The sequence below is a fragment of the Danio rerio genome, chromosome 9 (assembly GCF_052040795.2).
Source record: "Danio rerio strain M-AB ecotype USA chromosome 9, GRCz13ab, whole genome shotgun sequence".
In the NCBI taxonomy this organism is placed as follows: domain Eukaryota; kingdom Metazoa; phylum Chordata; class Actinopteri; order Cypriniformes; family Danionidae; genus Danio; species Danio rerio.
In genome coordinates this window covers 14,767,391-14,785,277 of record NC_141029.1, presented here as the reverse complement: position 1 = coordinate 14,785,277, position 17,887 = coordinate 14,767,391, and the positions used below count along the sequence as shown (strand labels likewise).

The 17,887-nt window shown below is 36.6% G+C and overlaps 1 protein-coding gene and 1 long non-coding RNA gene across 3 annotated transcripts in view; one reads left to right on the top strand and one right to left on the bottom strand.

The window, feature by feature from the left end:
- The window catches only part of si:ch211-67e16.11, a 45,363-nt gene that overhangs the window by 16,444 nt on the left and 11,032 nt on the right, over positions 1-17,887 (bottom strand). Inside the window, exons 2-5 of one of the 2 annotated variants that reach the window (XM_087267583.1) lie at positions 15,590-15,811; positions 9,042-9,212; positions 8,798-8,929; positions 6,720-6,889 (exon numbers count right to left, since the gene is read on the bottom strand). In XM_087267583.1, coding sequence (XP_087123709.1) covers positions 6,720-6,889; positions 8,798-8,929; positions 9,042-9,212; positions 15,590-15,811 — 695 coding nt within the window. Of the gene's footprint in view, positions 1-6,719; positions 6,890-8,797; positions 8,930-9,041; positions 9,213-10,759; positions 10,972-15,589; positions 15,812-17,887 lie in introns of those variants that run through there. The other variant, XM_087267584.1, reaches the window with a different exon arrangement.
- LOC147842297 (uncharacterized) lies at positions 77-17,853 on the top strand. Its single transcript, XR_015499278.1, has 2 exons — positions 77-211; positions 15,544-17,853. It is a non-coding gene; the product is annotated as an uncharacterized LOC147842297 (long non-coding RNA).

Below are 17,887 nucleotides of genomic sequence, written 5' to 3'. Positions count from 1 at the left end.
TAAAGTTTCAGATCAAAATACCCATCAGATTTTTCATTATACCTTTTACAAGATGCTTTTTTATGCTGTTTTTCAGCAGGGGGTGGTTTTGTCGTACTACGCCTTTAAGACGATTCTTTCCCGCCCACTACATGCCTCCTTCCTCAGCTGCGTCAGACAACAGACAGACTTAAAGGAAGAAGGTCTCACGTAGCGTTTGTGAGATACTACAGTAAGAACTAACCTTTACTAATCAGTATTGTGAAGTTGCATTGATGAGTCACACACAAAATCGTTACAAAGTTAGCACACACACACACACACACACACACACACCACAGATGACACACACACACACAGGCAGGCAGACAGAGCGCGCTTAGCTTAGTTAAGGCCAACCTCAAGTACTGTGAGGATATCTGTTATGCTAATGTACAAAATAAACCTAATTTAACTTCCACAAACCGGGATTGAAGCGTCTTCTTTTATAATTGTTCTGACACGCGGCTGTGCTGATGAAGTAAAGCTGAAGTAAAACGCTATAATTAATTACACACATACTCTATTTTAAAACACTTTAAACATGTGAAACTTACTCTTAATCACATTTGATGATGATTGCTGATCCTAGCGAACAGAACAGACCTTTTATTCCCCGGTTGCTTTGCGTATGTCTGCCTGGTCTTGTTGACATATACACAAGACTACCGGAACATGTTAATGCGCGCAGCTGTCAATCAATTCGGTGGGCGGGGGGATCGCACACCTACGTAATGGTGCGATCGATTTGAAAACAGCTCCAATTGGCCGACCCTTTTTTTTGTAGTTAAATTGAAAAAAAAGGACTGGGTGTGTTCATATCACCCCAGTATGACGGTCTATACACTATACCAACACACAGATCTGTCCAAACAGCTTGAAAAGTAGATTTTTTACCATAGGTGCCCTTTAAAATCTGAATTATTAGCCCCCTTTAATTGTTTTTCTTTTTAAATATTTTCCAAATGATTTTCAACAGAGCAAGGAAATTTTCACAGTATGTCTAATAATATTTTTTTCTTCTGGATGAAGTTTTATTTGTTTTATTTTAGCTAGAATAAAAGCAGTTTTTATTTAAAAAATAAAAGAAAACATTTTAAAGTCAAAATTAATAGCCCTTTTAAGTTTTTTTTTTTTCTTTTTTTGCATAGTCTACAGCAGTGGTTCCCAACAAGGATGTCCCGGCCCACAATGGGGCCTCAGCGATCTCTGTGGAGGGGTCGCATCATATTTTTAAAAGTTTTAAGCAGTGAACAATCAGGAACAATCATGTTGTCTAAGTTCATTTTATCCCCTGGCTGACCAAAAGATGGACAAATTTGTAATTCTTCCTCCACAAAAATTACAGTGTCTCACTAATTCTTCTTCAGCAGTTAATACTAATGACCCAAGCATACTGGACCCAGATGAGGAAGCTCTAAACATTTCTGGTCACAGCACTAGCAATACTGAAAACACGAAATGCAGAAAATACCAAGATACTTTCCTGAACTATGGCTTTATTCAATTTTCTCGAAGCAAAATAACCCTGACCCAGCCACAGTGTATTACCTGCACCAGAGTTCCTGCTAACAAATGCATGAGGTGTCCAAATTATAAGACAATTGCTGACAACTCATCCCCAATACAGCAACAAGCCCAGATCATTTTTTGAGCGCAAGGAAAAAGAATCGACACACACTCAAAATTAGATGAGTGACGTCATTGCTAGAAAGAAAAAAGAAACAAGAAACTTTTACAAATTTGTCAACTAATTGGCAACTAATATAGAGCCAATTTAAAGGCCAAAGGCTTACGTTTTTCAGTTACAAATGGCAAACTGATGTTTTTTTATTTTTCATTTTACACAGGCTATTATTTGTGCATAAACATATCTAGATATAAACATACAGTTTGTTTAAAAATAACATTTTTTGTCATCACTACAGCAAATTATATGAACGATAATAACATTAAATGTTAAGGGGGGCCTTACAATATTTTCCAGGGGGAAAAGAGGGTCTCAGCCAAAAAAAAAGGTTATGAACCACTGGTCTACAGAACAACCATTGTTATACAATAACTTGCCTAATTACCCTAACCTGCCTGGTTAGCCTAATTAACCTAGTTAAGCCTTTAAATCTCACTCTTGAGTACTTTTTATTGTCTTGAAAAATATCTAGTCAAATATTATGTACTGTCATCATGGCAAAGATCAAATAAATTAGCTATTAGAGAAGAGTTATTAAAACTATTCTGTTTAGAAGTGTGTTGAAAAAAAATCTTCTCTCCGTTATTCTTCCCTCTGTTAAACAGAAATTAGTTGAAAAATAAACAGGGGGCTAATATTTCTGACTTCAACTGTATACACAGTATTACAAGCTTAACATTGATATATTCATTCATTCATTCATTCATTTTCTTGTCGGCTTAGTCCCTTTATTAATCCAGAGTCGCCACAGCGGAATGAACCACCAACTTATCCAGCACGTTTTTACGCAGCGGATGCTCTCCCAGCTGCAACCCATCCCTGGGAAACATCCACACACTCACTCACACACACTCACTCATACACTACGGACAATTTAGCCTTCCCAGTTCACCTGTACCAAATGTCTTTGGACTGTGGGGGAAACCGGAGCACCCGGAGGAAACCCACGCGAACAAAGGGAGAACATGCAAATTCCACACAGAAACGCCAACTGAGCCAAGGCTCGACGCCACTGCGTCGCCTACCATTGAAACACTGGCTGGATATGTATTTTCATTTTGGACTATTTTTAACCAAAAATGTTCTGTACTGCAGCTTTAACATGGGGTAATGTTCTGACAGTCTTGGGTGTTCACTGCAAAGGTGGTTTTCTCATTAGCTGCCCTAAAAATACTCCAGTATAGTGCAAAGTATCTACAGATTCATCGCTTCTGAGAAAAGAGTAAGTTGAAGTCAACTTCCATAGCATAATGCTTGTATCCTTTGGTTAGTGGGCTCTTTGAAGTGGTGGGATTGGGGAAGCATGTTGGATTCATTTTCAGGAAGATAAAGGATTCCTGAACTCCCTTTATGCATCTGTCCTTTCTGTGCTTCCTGGAAAGCCACATTTAAGATAAATCTCCCTCAGCACCTACATAGGAGGTCTGACTGTGAAAGTACATCCTGTTACAAGAAATCCACTCAACTAAGATATTTATGTATTTTTTAAAACTCTTTTTTTTTTAACTACTACACTACCTGACAAATGCCTTGTCATCGATCCTAGTTGTAAGAGCAACAAGTAGTAACTTGACTTTTAGTTGATCATTTGAAAAAGTGGCGGAAGGTAGATTTTTCAGATGAATCTGTTGAACTGCATCCCAATCATCTCAAATACTGCAGAAGACCTACTGGAACCCACATGAACCCAAGATTCTCACAGAAATTAGTCAAGTTTGGTGAAGGAAAAAAATCACAGTTTGGGGTTATATTCAGTATGGGGGTATGGAAGAGATCTGCAGAGTAGATGGCAACATAAACAGCTATAGCAAGACGTTTGTGCTACCCATTACATCACAAACCACAGGAGAGGGCAGGATATCGCTAAGTTCCTGAAAGCAAAGAAGGTCAAGTTGCACCAGGATTGGCCAGACCAATCATCAGACATGAAGGTTATTAAGCAAGTCTGGGGTAAGATGAAGGTGGAGGCATTGAAGAAGAATCCAATGAATCTTGATGAACTCTGGGAGTCCTTTCTTTGCCATTCCAGATGACTTTATTAATGAGTTATTTGAGTCATTGCAGATATATATGGATGCAGTCCTCCAAGCTCATGGGAGTCATACACAATATTAACTCTCTTTCCACTGCACCATGACTTTATATTCTATACTGTACATTATTTCAGTGACAAGACTTTTGTCTAAGCAAAGTCAGACTTTACTGTCAAGACTTGATCATATTTTATTTGAGTTAAATAAGCGTAATCTAGAGGCCTTAGCCTTTCATATAATCCACTTTTGGTGCAAACTGATCAACTAGAAGTCAAGTTATTATTTGTTGTTCCTAAAACTCAAATATGTAACAAAACTTTTGTCAAGTAGTTTACAGAACACAACGGTTAACCTCTGGAAGAATAAATAATGACAAATAAAGGTTTTTTTCATGGTAATACACTTTCCAACACAAACCTGTGATGATGTCAGAGATTGACTGGTGACAAGCCTTAGTGCAATTCCAGTTTTAGACACCTGTTTTTACCAGATAATTTTCCTGCAGTAATTGTAACATTGAAGAGGAAATTCCTCTAGTTCCACTTTTAAACACTTCAAATTAAGTCAGTCTTAAACTTCTCTTACTGTAGTGTTTAAAAGTAAGTTAATTTTTTAAATGCCATTGTCTTGTGGCAAAATTTCTTTTCAAATTAATTCATTCATTTTCTTGTCGGCTTAGTCCCTTTATTAATCCGGGGTCGCCACAGCGGAATGAATCGCCAACTTATCCAGCAAGTTTTTACGCAGCGGATGCCCTTTCAGCCACAACCCATCTCCCTGGGAAACATACACACACAATTACCCACTCATACACTAAGGGCAATTTAGCCTACCCAATTCCCCTGTACCACATGTCTTTGGACTGTGAGGGAAACCAGAGCGCCCGGAAGAAAACCCACACGAACACAGGGAGAACATGCAAACTTCCCACAGAAATGCCAACTGAGCCGAGGCTTGAACCAGCGACCTTCTTGCTGTGAGGCGACAGCACTACCTACTGCGCCACTGCTTCGCCTTTTGTTTTCAAATATTTTAGTACAGTTTTATTATAATTATTATAATTTTGTATTATTAATTTTTGTTAGAATTTAAAATAAGCATTTTTACATATTTTAAAATGTAGTTTATTCATGTCATGAATAAAGTAAATTTTCAACATCATTCTTCTATGTTTTCCCATTGATGGGTTGCAGGTGGAAGGGCATCCGCTGTGTAAAACATATGCTGGATAAGTTGGCAGTTTATTCTGCTGTGGCGACCTCAAATTAATAAAGGCACAAAGCCAAAAAGAAAATGAATGAATGAATTCTTCAGTGTCACATGATCCTTTGGAAATCATTCTAATATTTTGCTTTGAATATCAAGAAACATTCCCTAGGAATAGTTTATGTTATTTGAAATGTAAAGCATTTGTTGCTATTATTTTTTTCAAAGATTTTACTGTCACATTTGATTCATTTAGAGCATACTTGCTGGTAAAAAATAAAAGTAAAAAATAAATTAATTAATTAAATTTTGAAAAGGTGTAATTAAAAATATGCATAAATTATGTACGTATTTTAAATTGTTTTAAATTAATAAACAATAAAATCAGAGGTCCAAGGCACTCAACGTAAGTGAATTTTTCAAAAAGTCTTTAGTAACATTGCTATTCTATAAAACAACAGGTCTTTCGGCACACTTGCCTTCATCAGGGTAATCATCATCGTTATCCTGATGAAGGCCAGTGTGCCGAAACGCCTAGATGCTGTTTTATAGAATAGCGATGTTGATAAAGGCTTTTAAAAAGAAATTCACTTACTTCATCATTTACCTTTATGAATCCCTTACCCAAAGAACACTGACACATTAATTACCCCTAAAGCATTGGAATCATTGGTTTGATTTTGGGTCTTTTTTTTTTTATTAATGAAAAAAATGTAATAAAATTATAAAAAATGTATTAATAAATTAATAATAAAAAGTTTTCATTATTGTTATAAAGTATTAAAACTCATCATTTAATTGATTGACTATCATACCAATAGTAAAAGCTTAAATGTTGTACAATGTTAAGCTGCAAGGACTTAAAACTAAAAGCAAATTTTATCCCCCATGCAGATTTTAGTTTGGGGTTATCAAGTTCACTACTTTGAATGACAGAAATCTACTTCGTTTCAGAGTCACTTCTGCGTGCTTCATCATACAAGGCTACAAAGTTGCCATGTCATAATTACTAGATTACATACATTCAATACGTTCATTTATTTTCCTTCAGCTTAATCTCTTTATTCATCTAGGGTCGTCACAGCGGAATGTACTGCCAACTGATCCAGCATATGTTTTTCACAGTGGATGCCCTTCCAGCATAATGCAAACAGTCCAATCAAACCCATTCTCAGGCTTTTCTTTGTAATTCTATGGCAACACCTATCCCGACACCTATTCATCATTTATGAATTCCCACGACAACCCTACATCTAGCAAATCCTGTATTCTGAATGGGACTTTACACTACCCTGTAAAATAATTCCATGAATTTGCAGTTTTCCCTATTTTCCCTTGTTTATTTCTGCTTTTGAATCACGTTATGGGAGCTTGATCTTCCTTCCAACAACTTTTGACCCTAAAAAGTTGGATAAGTGACTTTTATTTAAGCGTTTTATAATTTAATGCGAGATATTGTCTGGGTTGATGTTGTATATTATGCTACAAAAACATTGTAATAAGCTGCCAGTACATTTTCTGTTATTTTACAGATTTATTTCTCTATATAGTATACATTATACATTACATTGCTTCAAACTACTAAAATGTCACTGTAGAGAAATTTTTTATGTCAAAAGTCGACAGAGCAGAGATCAACATCCCACAATGCAATTCACAACCGCAAATAAATGGTAAACAATTATGAGTCACTAAATACAGACACTGTTAATTAACAGATTTTTTTTTGACAGTGTACATGGGCGTCAGATTGTTTAGTAGCACACACTCACAATGCCGTTGTTGTTGCGGTCCCAGAGCAGCATGGTGCCGTCATTGCGTGTGGGGCTGTTCAGATATAGAACCAGGGAATCCACACAGTGTTGCTTGCGGCAGATGTAGGAGATGTGGTTCCTGATCACCTCCTTCTCTGTGGCTGGATACATGCCCTCCGTCTCTTTAACTGTAGAAGTAAAGAGCATTATTACATCTAAATGCGACAGGCTGAAATGCCACTTTTAATAATTAATTGGGCACTATGCACAGCTAGAGCTTTAAAGTCAATGATAAACCTCCGGTGAAAGCCTAATATGACTATTCTCAATTTCACAAGGTTGTTTTTAAATGCATCGGTGTTGTAATGTATTTACAATACATTCAGTTAAGTAGACTTCAGCATGCATTTAGTTAAGCGTAAAACAAGATGAAAGACTGTTGTAACCACTAGCGCTGTCTAGCAACAGGCTAGTGCAAAAATTTTTTAAAAAAATACTGAGGTAAAATAAACGGTCATATTTTAAAGACATGGCAAGGGGAAATGGAATTTAATGCAGTGCTTCTTGTCCAATCTGAGACCCACTTCATATCGTATATCTAACAGGCAGTGAAGATTGCTGATTTTTAAAGAAATTTCATAATGGAAAGACTGTTCAAAATTCTGTCCAAATTTCATAATGGAAGTTCACTGGAAGCTCTTGGGCTGCCTGGCTGAAAATTAAAAGTCTGTGCATATAGCCTATTCAAGTTTATTTTGTATTGCACTTTTCACAATAATTATTGTTTCAATGCAGCTTTACACAAGCATTACGATCAAAATCAGAGAGGTAAAGATTATAAGATACTATAACTTTATTAGTTAACCTGTGTTGGGGTTAACGCATTACAAGTAATGCGAGTTACGTAATAATATTACTTTTCTAAGTAGTGAGTAAAGTAACCCATTACTTTTAAAAATTAAGTAGTAATAGTTGAGCTACTTTTTAAAAATATAACGCAAGTTACTTTTTGGTTTAGTTAAATTTGCTTTTAAAAATTAGCTGAATTAAAATGATCATAGTCACATTAAATCTCACACACAATAACAGACAGAAATGAAGATGGCAAAGACTTACATTTCTGCGATTGAAAATATTCTCATTATTTTAAACACATGGAAGAAAAGAAAAGAGGTTTATCTGAATGGGCAGTGATTTTACTTTTTAATAAGATAAAAAGTACAAAAGTAGCAAACACGTTGCTTTAAACTTTCATTAATCTGTAAATAAAGCATGTATAGCTCTGGGGTCAGGAAGTTCTCCAAAGATAACTTTATCCTACATTAATTATTATTATGTTTTTTTTTCTATGTAAATTAAGGTTATATACAATGTGTTGTTAACTCCTCTTTTTAAAAAAAGAAGAAGAAACAAAAGAACCTGCAAGTTCTGAAAGACAATAAACCTCAGCCAGATCAGAAAAAGTAAAATTAACTCAAAAGCAACGTAACGCATTACTTGCCATAAAAAGTAACTAAGCAACATAAAATTTTTGGGGGAGAAAATCAATATCGTAATGCAATACTTTCAAAAGTATGACCCAGACGTCATTTTAAAAGCGAAAGTGAGGCTGCGGTGGGAAGAAACTCAGAAGTACTCTGGAGTCTCACTATTTTCCGACCCAAAGGTTCGTTCTGAATGGATCGTGAAAATAAAAAAGTCAAAAAATGTTAATAAAAGTTGCTTTGTTTTACTGTGGAGTTGAATTTTCAACATTAAAAGCCGACAGAGCAGAGATCAAGATCGCATAATGCATTTCGCAACCGGAAATAAACAGAAAAAACTAATTACGGAAACTGCTAACAGATATTTATTACAGTGTATGAGTACTTGTTCAATGAAGTTTATTGAGTGTATTTGTTGTCTTCAAAAGTCAATTTTATGACAACAAACACCATAATGAGTCAAATAAACATCCATCTGTTCAGTAAATTGTTTTGCAGCACCCAAAATCTGATTCTGAATTCAATTTTGAGTCAGTCATCATCAGATTTGAACAGTGTTCTAGTACTAACAGTAATAACAACCCATTAAAAGTGTAACTAACGTCCTCTGACCTGCTACCTGTCCGTTCCCAGCAAAGAAAGTCTTAACATGGTCCTTATGGAAGCCGTTGTTCCTCAGCATCTGGTAGAAGAGCTGCAGGTTGTGCGCGTGCCGCTGGTATGTTATCTGCTCCTGCCAGCCACCTGCACGTGCACGGGTTAAAGGTTACGCAGCGAGCAGCATACCTGAGAGTGCTGATAATCCTGCTTTTCTGACATCATAGAGGCAGATCTTACAAATGAGCTCTTTGAGTACCTGACAGGAGCACGGCGTGATCACAGGTCTGGTAGAGGCGGCAGGACAGGTGTGTGGCCAGACGTTGCTGATGGCACCGGCGGGTGTTTTTATTGAGCTCACAGCTGGAGATGGGCACACTGGGGCTGGTCAGAGGCAAAGGCTGTGGGCATCTGGCAAAGTCTGGATGATCTACGGCAAATATCATTGAAATTATTTAATTTTTAGTTGAGCAGAAATACAATGTAGAGGAAGAATGTTTTTTTTTGTGTGTGTGTGTCAATAAAAGTCAATGGTTACCAGTTTCCAACATTTTTTTAAATAGCTATCTCAAAACGTTTTGTGAAATAAGTGAAGGGTGAGTAAATGATTAGTTAAATGATGTGAAATGTTAAGATGCAAATATGTTGGTCATACAAATTCTCCACTTTGACAAAACCAGAACTGTCCCTGTTTATACCTGGCATTAAGATACGTTTGTTAAACCAGGATACTAATTCAGGTTTATACCTGATGTTTTAATCTGTCTCTTTTGTCGACTGTAGAACACTTTCCTGATTTCCATCAGTGGAGGGTTTATGGGTAGATGTACAGAGGGGAAAACAATTACTGAACACGTCACCATTTTTCTTAGAAAACATATTTCTAAAGGTACCGTTGACTTGTTAGTTACAAAGAAATCCGTTTATGCAAAGACAATAAAACGAATTAGTTCATAAATAAATTTAGTGTGAATAAATGAAATGACACAGGGAAAAAGTATTGAACACTTGAATAAAGGGAGGTGTAGAAATTCAGTGAAAGACCAGACAGCAGCTGAATCTTTCAGTTCTTCAGCAACCCTCTGCTCTTCCTCATTGTAAATGAATATTAGCTGCTTCAGTCCAACATCTATTATCAGGATAATGATGATGAAACTAAGGTGGACATTTCAGCAAGACAATGATCCAAAACACAGCCAAGGCAACTCTTAAATGCTTTCAGAGAAAGAAAATCAAGCTGTAGAATGGCCCAGCCAATCACCTGATTTGAATCCAATAAAAAAATACAAATTAAAGATCAGATTTGATAAACAAAACCAACAGAACCATCAAGATTTTTACTCTGTAAAAAAAAAAAAAAAAAAAAACTCACAACGGAGTAGTTAATGTAACTTCATTCATATGAGAGGCGTCTTCAAAGGTTCAAGACACCCATGGGTACTTTTTTATTATTTTAACAGATTTATGTGTGTTGAGCATCAGTTAAGACAACAGTAGCACCTGTTAGGTTTTATTCTGGGGAAAATTGGATAATTTTGAGCTCTTGTCAGCTAATTTCTTAATTATTCATGAAAGCACATCATTCACAAAAGCAAGGCATACTTGCCAAGCAATTTTTGTTGGGAGAGCTGTGCAAGAATTGGAGAATGGCAGACTTTGCCTTTTATTAGTTGAGTTTGTTACTATTGAGACACATTACCTATACCTGTGCTGCTGTTCGCATTTTTTACTGGCAGGGTTAATGGTTGAAATAGACCTGCTGCACTGCTATCTACTGTCTGCATTCAGACCCAGGGATTGAGAAAGTGTAACGAGGAGACTGACACGGAGGGATCCATTATGCAGTATTTATTGCTCAAGCTCTTATTCACACACACACACACACACACACACAATATGCACTAACGTGCAAACACACAACAACAATAACAGTCTATGATGGATAAAGACTGGCGATGAATAGACACGGAGTATTACCAGACATAGATCGAGGGCAGGCTGCAAGTATCAGAATCCTTGAACCAGGCGTGGTTCGTGGGCAGGCAGTGAGTATCAGAGTCCGTATACAATGCGTGGGTCGTGGGCAGGCAGAAGGCCTGAGTCAAGAAACAGGCTGGAGTAATACACAAGGAATCAGGGAGGAATAAAGCTCAGAAATGCTGGCCAGGGCTAAACAAGACTTCGCACTGAATGAGCATTTGGTGCTGGCTTATAAAGGGTACGTGGATCATTAGCGGGATTCAGTTCAGGTGTGCATGATCAGAGTAAATGGATGATGTAATGCTTAGAAGTCCGGAGATGGTGGCCTCTGCTGGCCAGCGAGGGGAATGACTGGGACCGAGTCGGTGACAAAGAGAGAAGTCCTCCTTATTTATAGTGATTATATAAACACAATTATCTTTATAATGAGATAACAAATTGTGTTTATGTTTATATGAAATTACGAATAACAAATGTAGCAGGACATTAGATTACTTACTGTGTATTTATTTGCATTTTTACTCTGTAAACTATAAAATTATGGGTCTCCTTTTGGTTTGTATCTCACTTTGTGCGCCAAGTGACAACAGTTATTTGCCCCCCTCTTTTTCCCTTGCTCTGTCGACCATGCCTACTCCAGCTCGCAGAGCTCCACGCCCTGCCTCATGAAGCATTTTTTGAAAAAAAAATTACTTGGGCCCAATCCCAATTCTACCCCTTAGCACTTTTAGCCCTTTCCCCTTACCCCTACCCCTCATTTTGCATGTTCCCGTGAAGGGGTAAGAGTGTCCCAATTCTCTTTAGCTTGAATGCGTATAGGGCTAAGGGGGAAGGAGTGAATAGCCCTTCGAACAAAGATTTTTCAGGACCACACTTGAAAGCAAGGGGTAAGAAATTTTCCCAAAATACACCAGCCACAACGGCAGGATAGTTACACCCGGAAGTGAGGAGATCCACAAATGTGTATTTATTTGTCATTATTTGGAAGTTTTACAACAAACAAACACTAATTTTAATATATTCATAACCGTGTTCGTGTTTACCATCATGCTTTAAAAATAAAAACTAAATTTCACGATCTATAATCCATAATCATACCTCCAGTACAGCAGTCCCACAACATTCTGACACTTGGTGACAGTGGAATACCCTGTCAGAAAAGTCTAATTGCAGGGAATAGGCTTTTTACATTGTCTGCCATAATGTTAATGTTGTTTTTGGTGTGTTTACATAGATGAATATGGCCACTGTGTAAATGCACAGTACAGTTACAATCTTATTGCCACATTTTAACTGCGATCCCAAAAAAAAAAATATATATATATATAAAGTATTAAAGGCATTTAAGTAGTTCAGTACTTTCTTCTTGTTTCATTACACAACAAAATTTATTGATTTATTTATTTGTTTTTTTTTTATGTTTTTTTGTTTTTTTTTGTTTTTTTTACCAAAATCTGGTTTAAATCCATGTCACAGCTCCTTTGAAAATTAATAATATTATTCCCAAAAAAACATGACGGTAAATACTTATTTCCCCGATTGTATGTACAGGCTTTTTCTGATCTTTCAAGCTAATACTGCACAACAGTCTTGCACAGTTTAAGAACTAGAAATTAGACAGCAGAAGATAATAAACATGGCAGCGGCATTAATTTGGTTTCTGATAGCTGTAAAATTAAACTGAATTGCAGCCACAATTTCAAACCAATATATCAAAAGTTTAAATGCCATCAGACTACTGGCTTCAACAGCACAGTCATTTTTAAGGAATATGTCAGTTGGTGGTCTTATGTGGCTGTTTGAACGCACTTGACCACATAAGAACTTACAACGCGCAAGCAGTCCAAGCCAATGTGTTTTCAACTACCTTTACCTTTGAAAGTGGTCAAAAATAGACCAGATCAAAACATTTTACACCTGTATTCACTATTGAACACCTTACGAGTGCGAGATCATTCCAGTAAGGCTTAAGCACAGTTAAAAGTACCGTGTATATACAGTAAGTGTATATATATATATATATATATATATATATATATATATATATATATATATATATATATATATATATATATATATATATATATATATATATATATATATATATATATATCAAAAAACATATTTCACTAAATCTTTCCCTAATAAATAACACCAGTATCTGTGACAGCAATAAAAAAAAAACATTAATCCTGTAAAACTGCTGTCTGCATGTAAATCACCTGGGATTGAAGACATCTGCTTGACAGATTTGTCTTTGGCGAGTGGGTTTTGGAGCAGAGGACTAAAGGAATGTTTAACCCTTCAATGTGTACACTCACACCAGTTAGAAGAGAGTATTCAGTGCATGACAAGATCATCTGCTAAATTCAAACAAATATCATGCATTTTACAGTATAGTTAGGTTATTTGTCGATATTGGCAAAGAAGGTCAAATTAATTAAAAATCAAAATATGCTTAAATCTTCAACATGTGTCTCACATGATAAAACTGATGCATTGAAATGAAAACTTTAAAGCGATGCATTATAAATAATGGTCACATTTAAAAAAGAAACACACAGGGAGCTCCATGGGAATAGTTAAACAAAAAGTGTAAAAGGAGAAAGGAATATATATATTTTTTTTTTCACTACAATAAATTTAGATTTTTGGTAACTGGTAGCCACTGACTTCTATAGTAGGAAACTACACTCATTGACCACTTTATTAGGTACACCTTACTACTACCGGGTTGGACTCCCTTTTGCCTTCAGGACTGTCTTAATCTTTCTTGGCATAGATTCAACAAGATACTGGAAAATTTCTCAGAGATTTTGGTCCATATTGCCATGATAGCATTACAGTTGCAGAATTGTTGGCTCCACATCAATGATGTGAATCTCTCGTTCCACCACATACCGAAGGTGCCCTATTGGATTGAGATCTGGTGACTGTGGAGGCCATTTTAGTACAGTAAACTCATTGTCATGTTCAAGAAACCAGTCTGATATGATTCACACTTTATGACATGGCGCGTTTTCCTGCCTCAAGTAGCCATCAGAAGATGGGTACACTGTTGTCATAAAAGGGATGAACATGGTCACCAACAATACTCAGGTAGACTGTGGCGTTGACACAATGCTGAATTGGTACTAACGAGCCCAAAATGTGCCAAGAAAATATCTCCCACACCATTACACTACCACCACCAGCTTGAACCCCTCATACAAGGCAGTTATTTGAGTTACTGTTGCCTTTCTATCAGCTGGAACCAGCCTGACCATTCTGCCTCAACAAGGCATTTGCGCCCACAGAACTGCCGCTCACTATATATTTTCTCTTTTTTGGGCCATTCTCTGTAAACCCTGGAGATAGTTGTGCGTGAAAAATCTGGTAGATCAACAGTTTTTGAAATACACCAGCCCATCTGGCATCAACAGTCATGCCACATTCAAAGTCACTTAAATCACCTTTTCTTCCCCACTCTGACGCTAACTGAACTGCAGTAAATTGCTGTGACCTTGTTCACAGGGCTAAATGCATTGAGTTGCTGCCATGTGATAGGAAATTTGCTTCAATCAGCAGTTGTACAGGTGTACCTAATAAAGTGTCAAAGTCTACAGGCTTTTAACATTCTACAAAACGTCTTTTGTGTTAAACAAATGAAATAAACTCAAATAGCTTTAGAACAAGTGGAAGATGTGTAAATGACAGAATTTTCATTATCGCTTCTAATCTTGGCAGAAAAAATTAGAGCAGGACTTTTAAAGTCTCTGTGACTTCAAAAAAAAAGTGATATTAATATCAGTATGTTTGTCTTAAGTATATTTATAAGCTGGTGTGCTCTAAAACAGTGACAAATTTGGCGTTTAAAAGATGGAAACATTCAAAGCTTGCAGTTTGTCGCTTCCTTTTTATATTGTGCATTAGTCATTTACAGTTATAAGAAAATCAGGCATCAACAACAAAAGTTCCAAAGAGAATTGAAATTCTTAGAAAAAGAAAAACAAAGAAACAAAATGGCCTAAATGGATCAACGATTTTCTGTCGTCACCTCATCCTTCAGTCTCTCATCAAGTCTGGAGACCAATTAAATGCTCTCTAGTATCAGTGTGTTATTTTTATATGCGCTTAAGCTCAACCACTCACACTGGCAGATCTGTGATCAAATGAAAAGCTATAGACCCTTTTCACATTTCTGGCTTTCTCAGAAGTGGAAGTCGTCATAGTTGGGAAAACTTAAAGTGCAGTGAATGTGAGAATACAACAAATATTTTTTTTCAAAATCTTATTTGCTCAAATAACTAAAGAAAAACTCTACAAGGATGTTATAAAGACTTCAGAAATAGGAAAAAACATGTGTAGGATGAGGGCAGCCAGAAGAGAGAATAATGTCAAATTTACTGTCCTGTTCCATATCAGAAACACCTCTCACAAGCGGTAATTCATTTTTTGTCATTTAAAGCAAAGATTATATAATACATACATAAATTTGTATAAATCTTCATATGTTTGTAAAAAAAAATCTAAATTTTAAAAACTTTTAGGGATTTAGGATGCTGATGACCATTAAACGTGTCATAACAGGCTAGTGAAAAGGGTCCATTGGCTATTTTATTAAAAGGGGAGGGGCTGTTTTATGTCCTGTCATGTCTTGTTTCAGTTAAAATTACACCACAAATCAAACAAAACAGCCTATTTCAAAGCACTTCACAAGACTTTTAAATAGTATTTAATTCCTACTCAAAGTAGGATAATTATACCATCATAATCAGCTCATTGTTACTGCTTCTTCCTAGACTTCCAGAGATCATTAAGCCGGTTGAACCACCTCAGCTGACTCACCTACACAGCGCAGTCGTTGGGTTCGGTTGGTATCTTTCACTCCAACAACCAGAGGGAGAAAGTGAATCTCGCAGAGGCCACTGCTGTGCTCCATGCGGGCCGTCCTGCCCACCGGACTCCTGCGGGCCCTCAAGCGGCTCGCCATACGGTCACTGCGGCTCCTCCTCCGCTTCAGCTGGTTCTGACAGCGCGTTTTCACAGCCATCGTCAAGCACTCCTCTCCTGTAGAGGTGTAGCATGAAATTGTGAAAATGAGATTGTGAAATCAAAAATAACTCTTATTTTAATGGAATACTTCTGTGTTTGTTGTTGCAACCCAGACTCATTGTGGAAACGTGCTCCATCTACATTTCTGAGTGTGTGAAAATGTGAAAATGTGTGACCGGAGGTCTGCTCACAGTTTTTGTTTTTGTGAATCCACCAGAGGCTGTCGGGTAAGCTTTTTAATGATCTTGAATGTTTCTTGTTGAAATCCACCAGAGGGCACAATATACACTTCGGCCAACCAGGCCAGCTTGCTGTCGACTTACTGACTGACCACCCACCCCTTCCCTAAACCCAACCGATAGTGTTTTCAAGAGCAATCTAGAAAAAGAAAAGCTGTTGCAGCTGCGTGATTTCACCACATTTTCAGCCTGTCGCTTCTTAATTTATTGAATCTTTTCTTTTGTTTTACTTCATTTCTGGAACCGTTCTTCGACAGACTCGAACCTTGGCTGTTTTTCAATATGCGTTCTTGTCGGTTCTTGCATTCTTGTGTCCTCTTAAAGCGTCATTTACCGTCGCCGAAGTACTGTTCCAATTCAAAGTTCACATCTTGCTAAGTACAGATAAAATTCCCAGATGTTTACTTGCTCCGCCACTTTTGCCAAAGATGCATCTAGAGGTGACTTGTGCGAACTTGCGAAGCACAGGTATCTCAGAATGCATTGCAGCCTAACCAGCAAAAGCTAATTGAAGAGGAGAAAACCCGTACTGTTTTAAAAGTACTGTCACAAAATAAAGTTGTAACATTTTTTCAAGTGAGAATGTACTTGTTTTAAACTCGAATCGGCAGTTTGTTTATAAAGATAGCGCATCTTTGGCGATGTGCCTCAGCTTATGGTGACTCTGACCCCCAGCCTGTCAGCAGGAGCTTCGTCATCATCTCCCCCTCCAAGAGCAGTTTTAATCGGCCAGTCCATCCCGAATGTACCGCTGGATTGCATCTCTCCATAGTAGTTAAAACATAATTTAAAACATCTAACATATCTAACAGACAGTTTTTGGTCTTATAAATCTATTATTTTATCAGTATTATTTTGTTAAGCCGTCCCTACAAAGACAGGTGGTGAGCTGAAAGCTTGGAAAAGAACAGAAGCTGGCAATGGCATCATACCATCTCGTACCGTTCATTTTAACGACGAAATTTCGCCAGATGTACTTCTGGCCACATAATTTGTGCTCTACAGAAATGTAGACAGGGGTACATATCCACATTGAGTGTTCTTGTTGTTATTTGTGCATAATTATAACTTTTTCGTAATTTATGTACCTTCATATTTTTTGTCTAAATAGTTCCTCACGATGACATGAGGGTGGGACAAACTGTCACACACTTGAAACTGACCAATAGCAAATCACAGTGATCCAATCCAGCCCAATAGACAAAAATCAAGCCCAACCCTACATTTTTTTTCCAGTTTCACTACAAGTCAAAGAAGAAATAGAATTTCAAGAATCAATTCAAAAACTGTATTACATTTTTTTTTGTTTTGTTTTGTGTTCAAACAGGTTTAGAATAAGTGGAGGAAGTGTAAATTATAGAATTTCCATTTTGAGGTGAACTGTTCCTTTAAGTGCGACATGTTTTCGCTGTATCTTATCAGGCATATTAGGTGCAATAATAATTTGATGATATATTAAAATGAACGTGCAAGCAGCTGCAAAACACTAAATAATTGTTGTTTTAAATGATACTTTATCACTATCTTTCGAACCACAAGGCTTTTTTGTCAGCAAGAAGCTTTTAATCATTTCAAATATAATGCAATAGTATATAATCTCTTATTTTATATATGCATAAAATACAATGTTTAATTTTTAATACATTGGATTGCATTTTTAACATCTATTTTTTGGCATTTTATTTTAACAAAAGTTCTTTAAACTTTAAAGTAGATCTTTATATTTATATTAAATCACTTTTGCAAATTTGATGGTGGCACAAAAATGGGAAGTGTCATCTTTTTTTGGGGTTCTTTTTCCAATTCTAATTGTGTAAAGTAGTTTAAAGCATTTGTGACCAGTAGTTAAAGT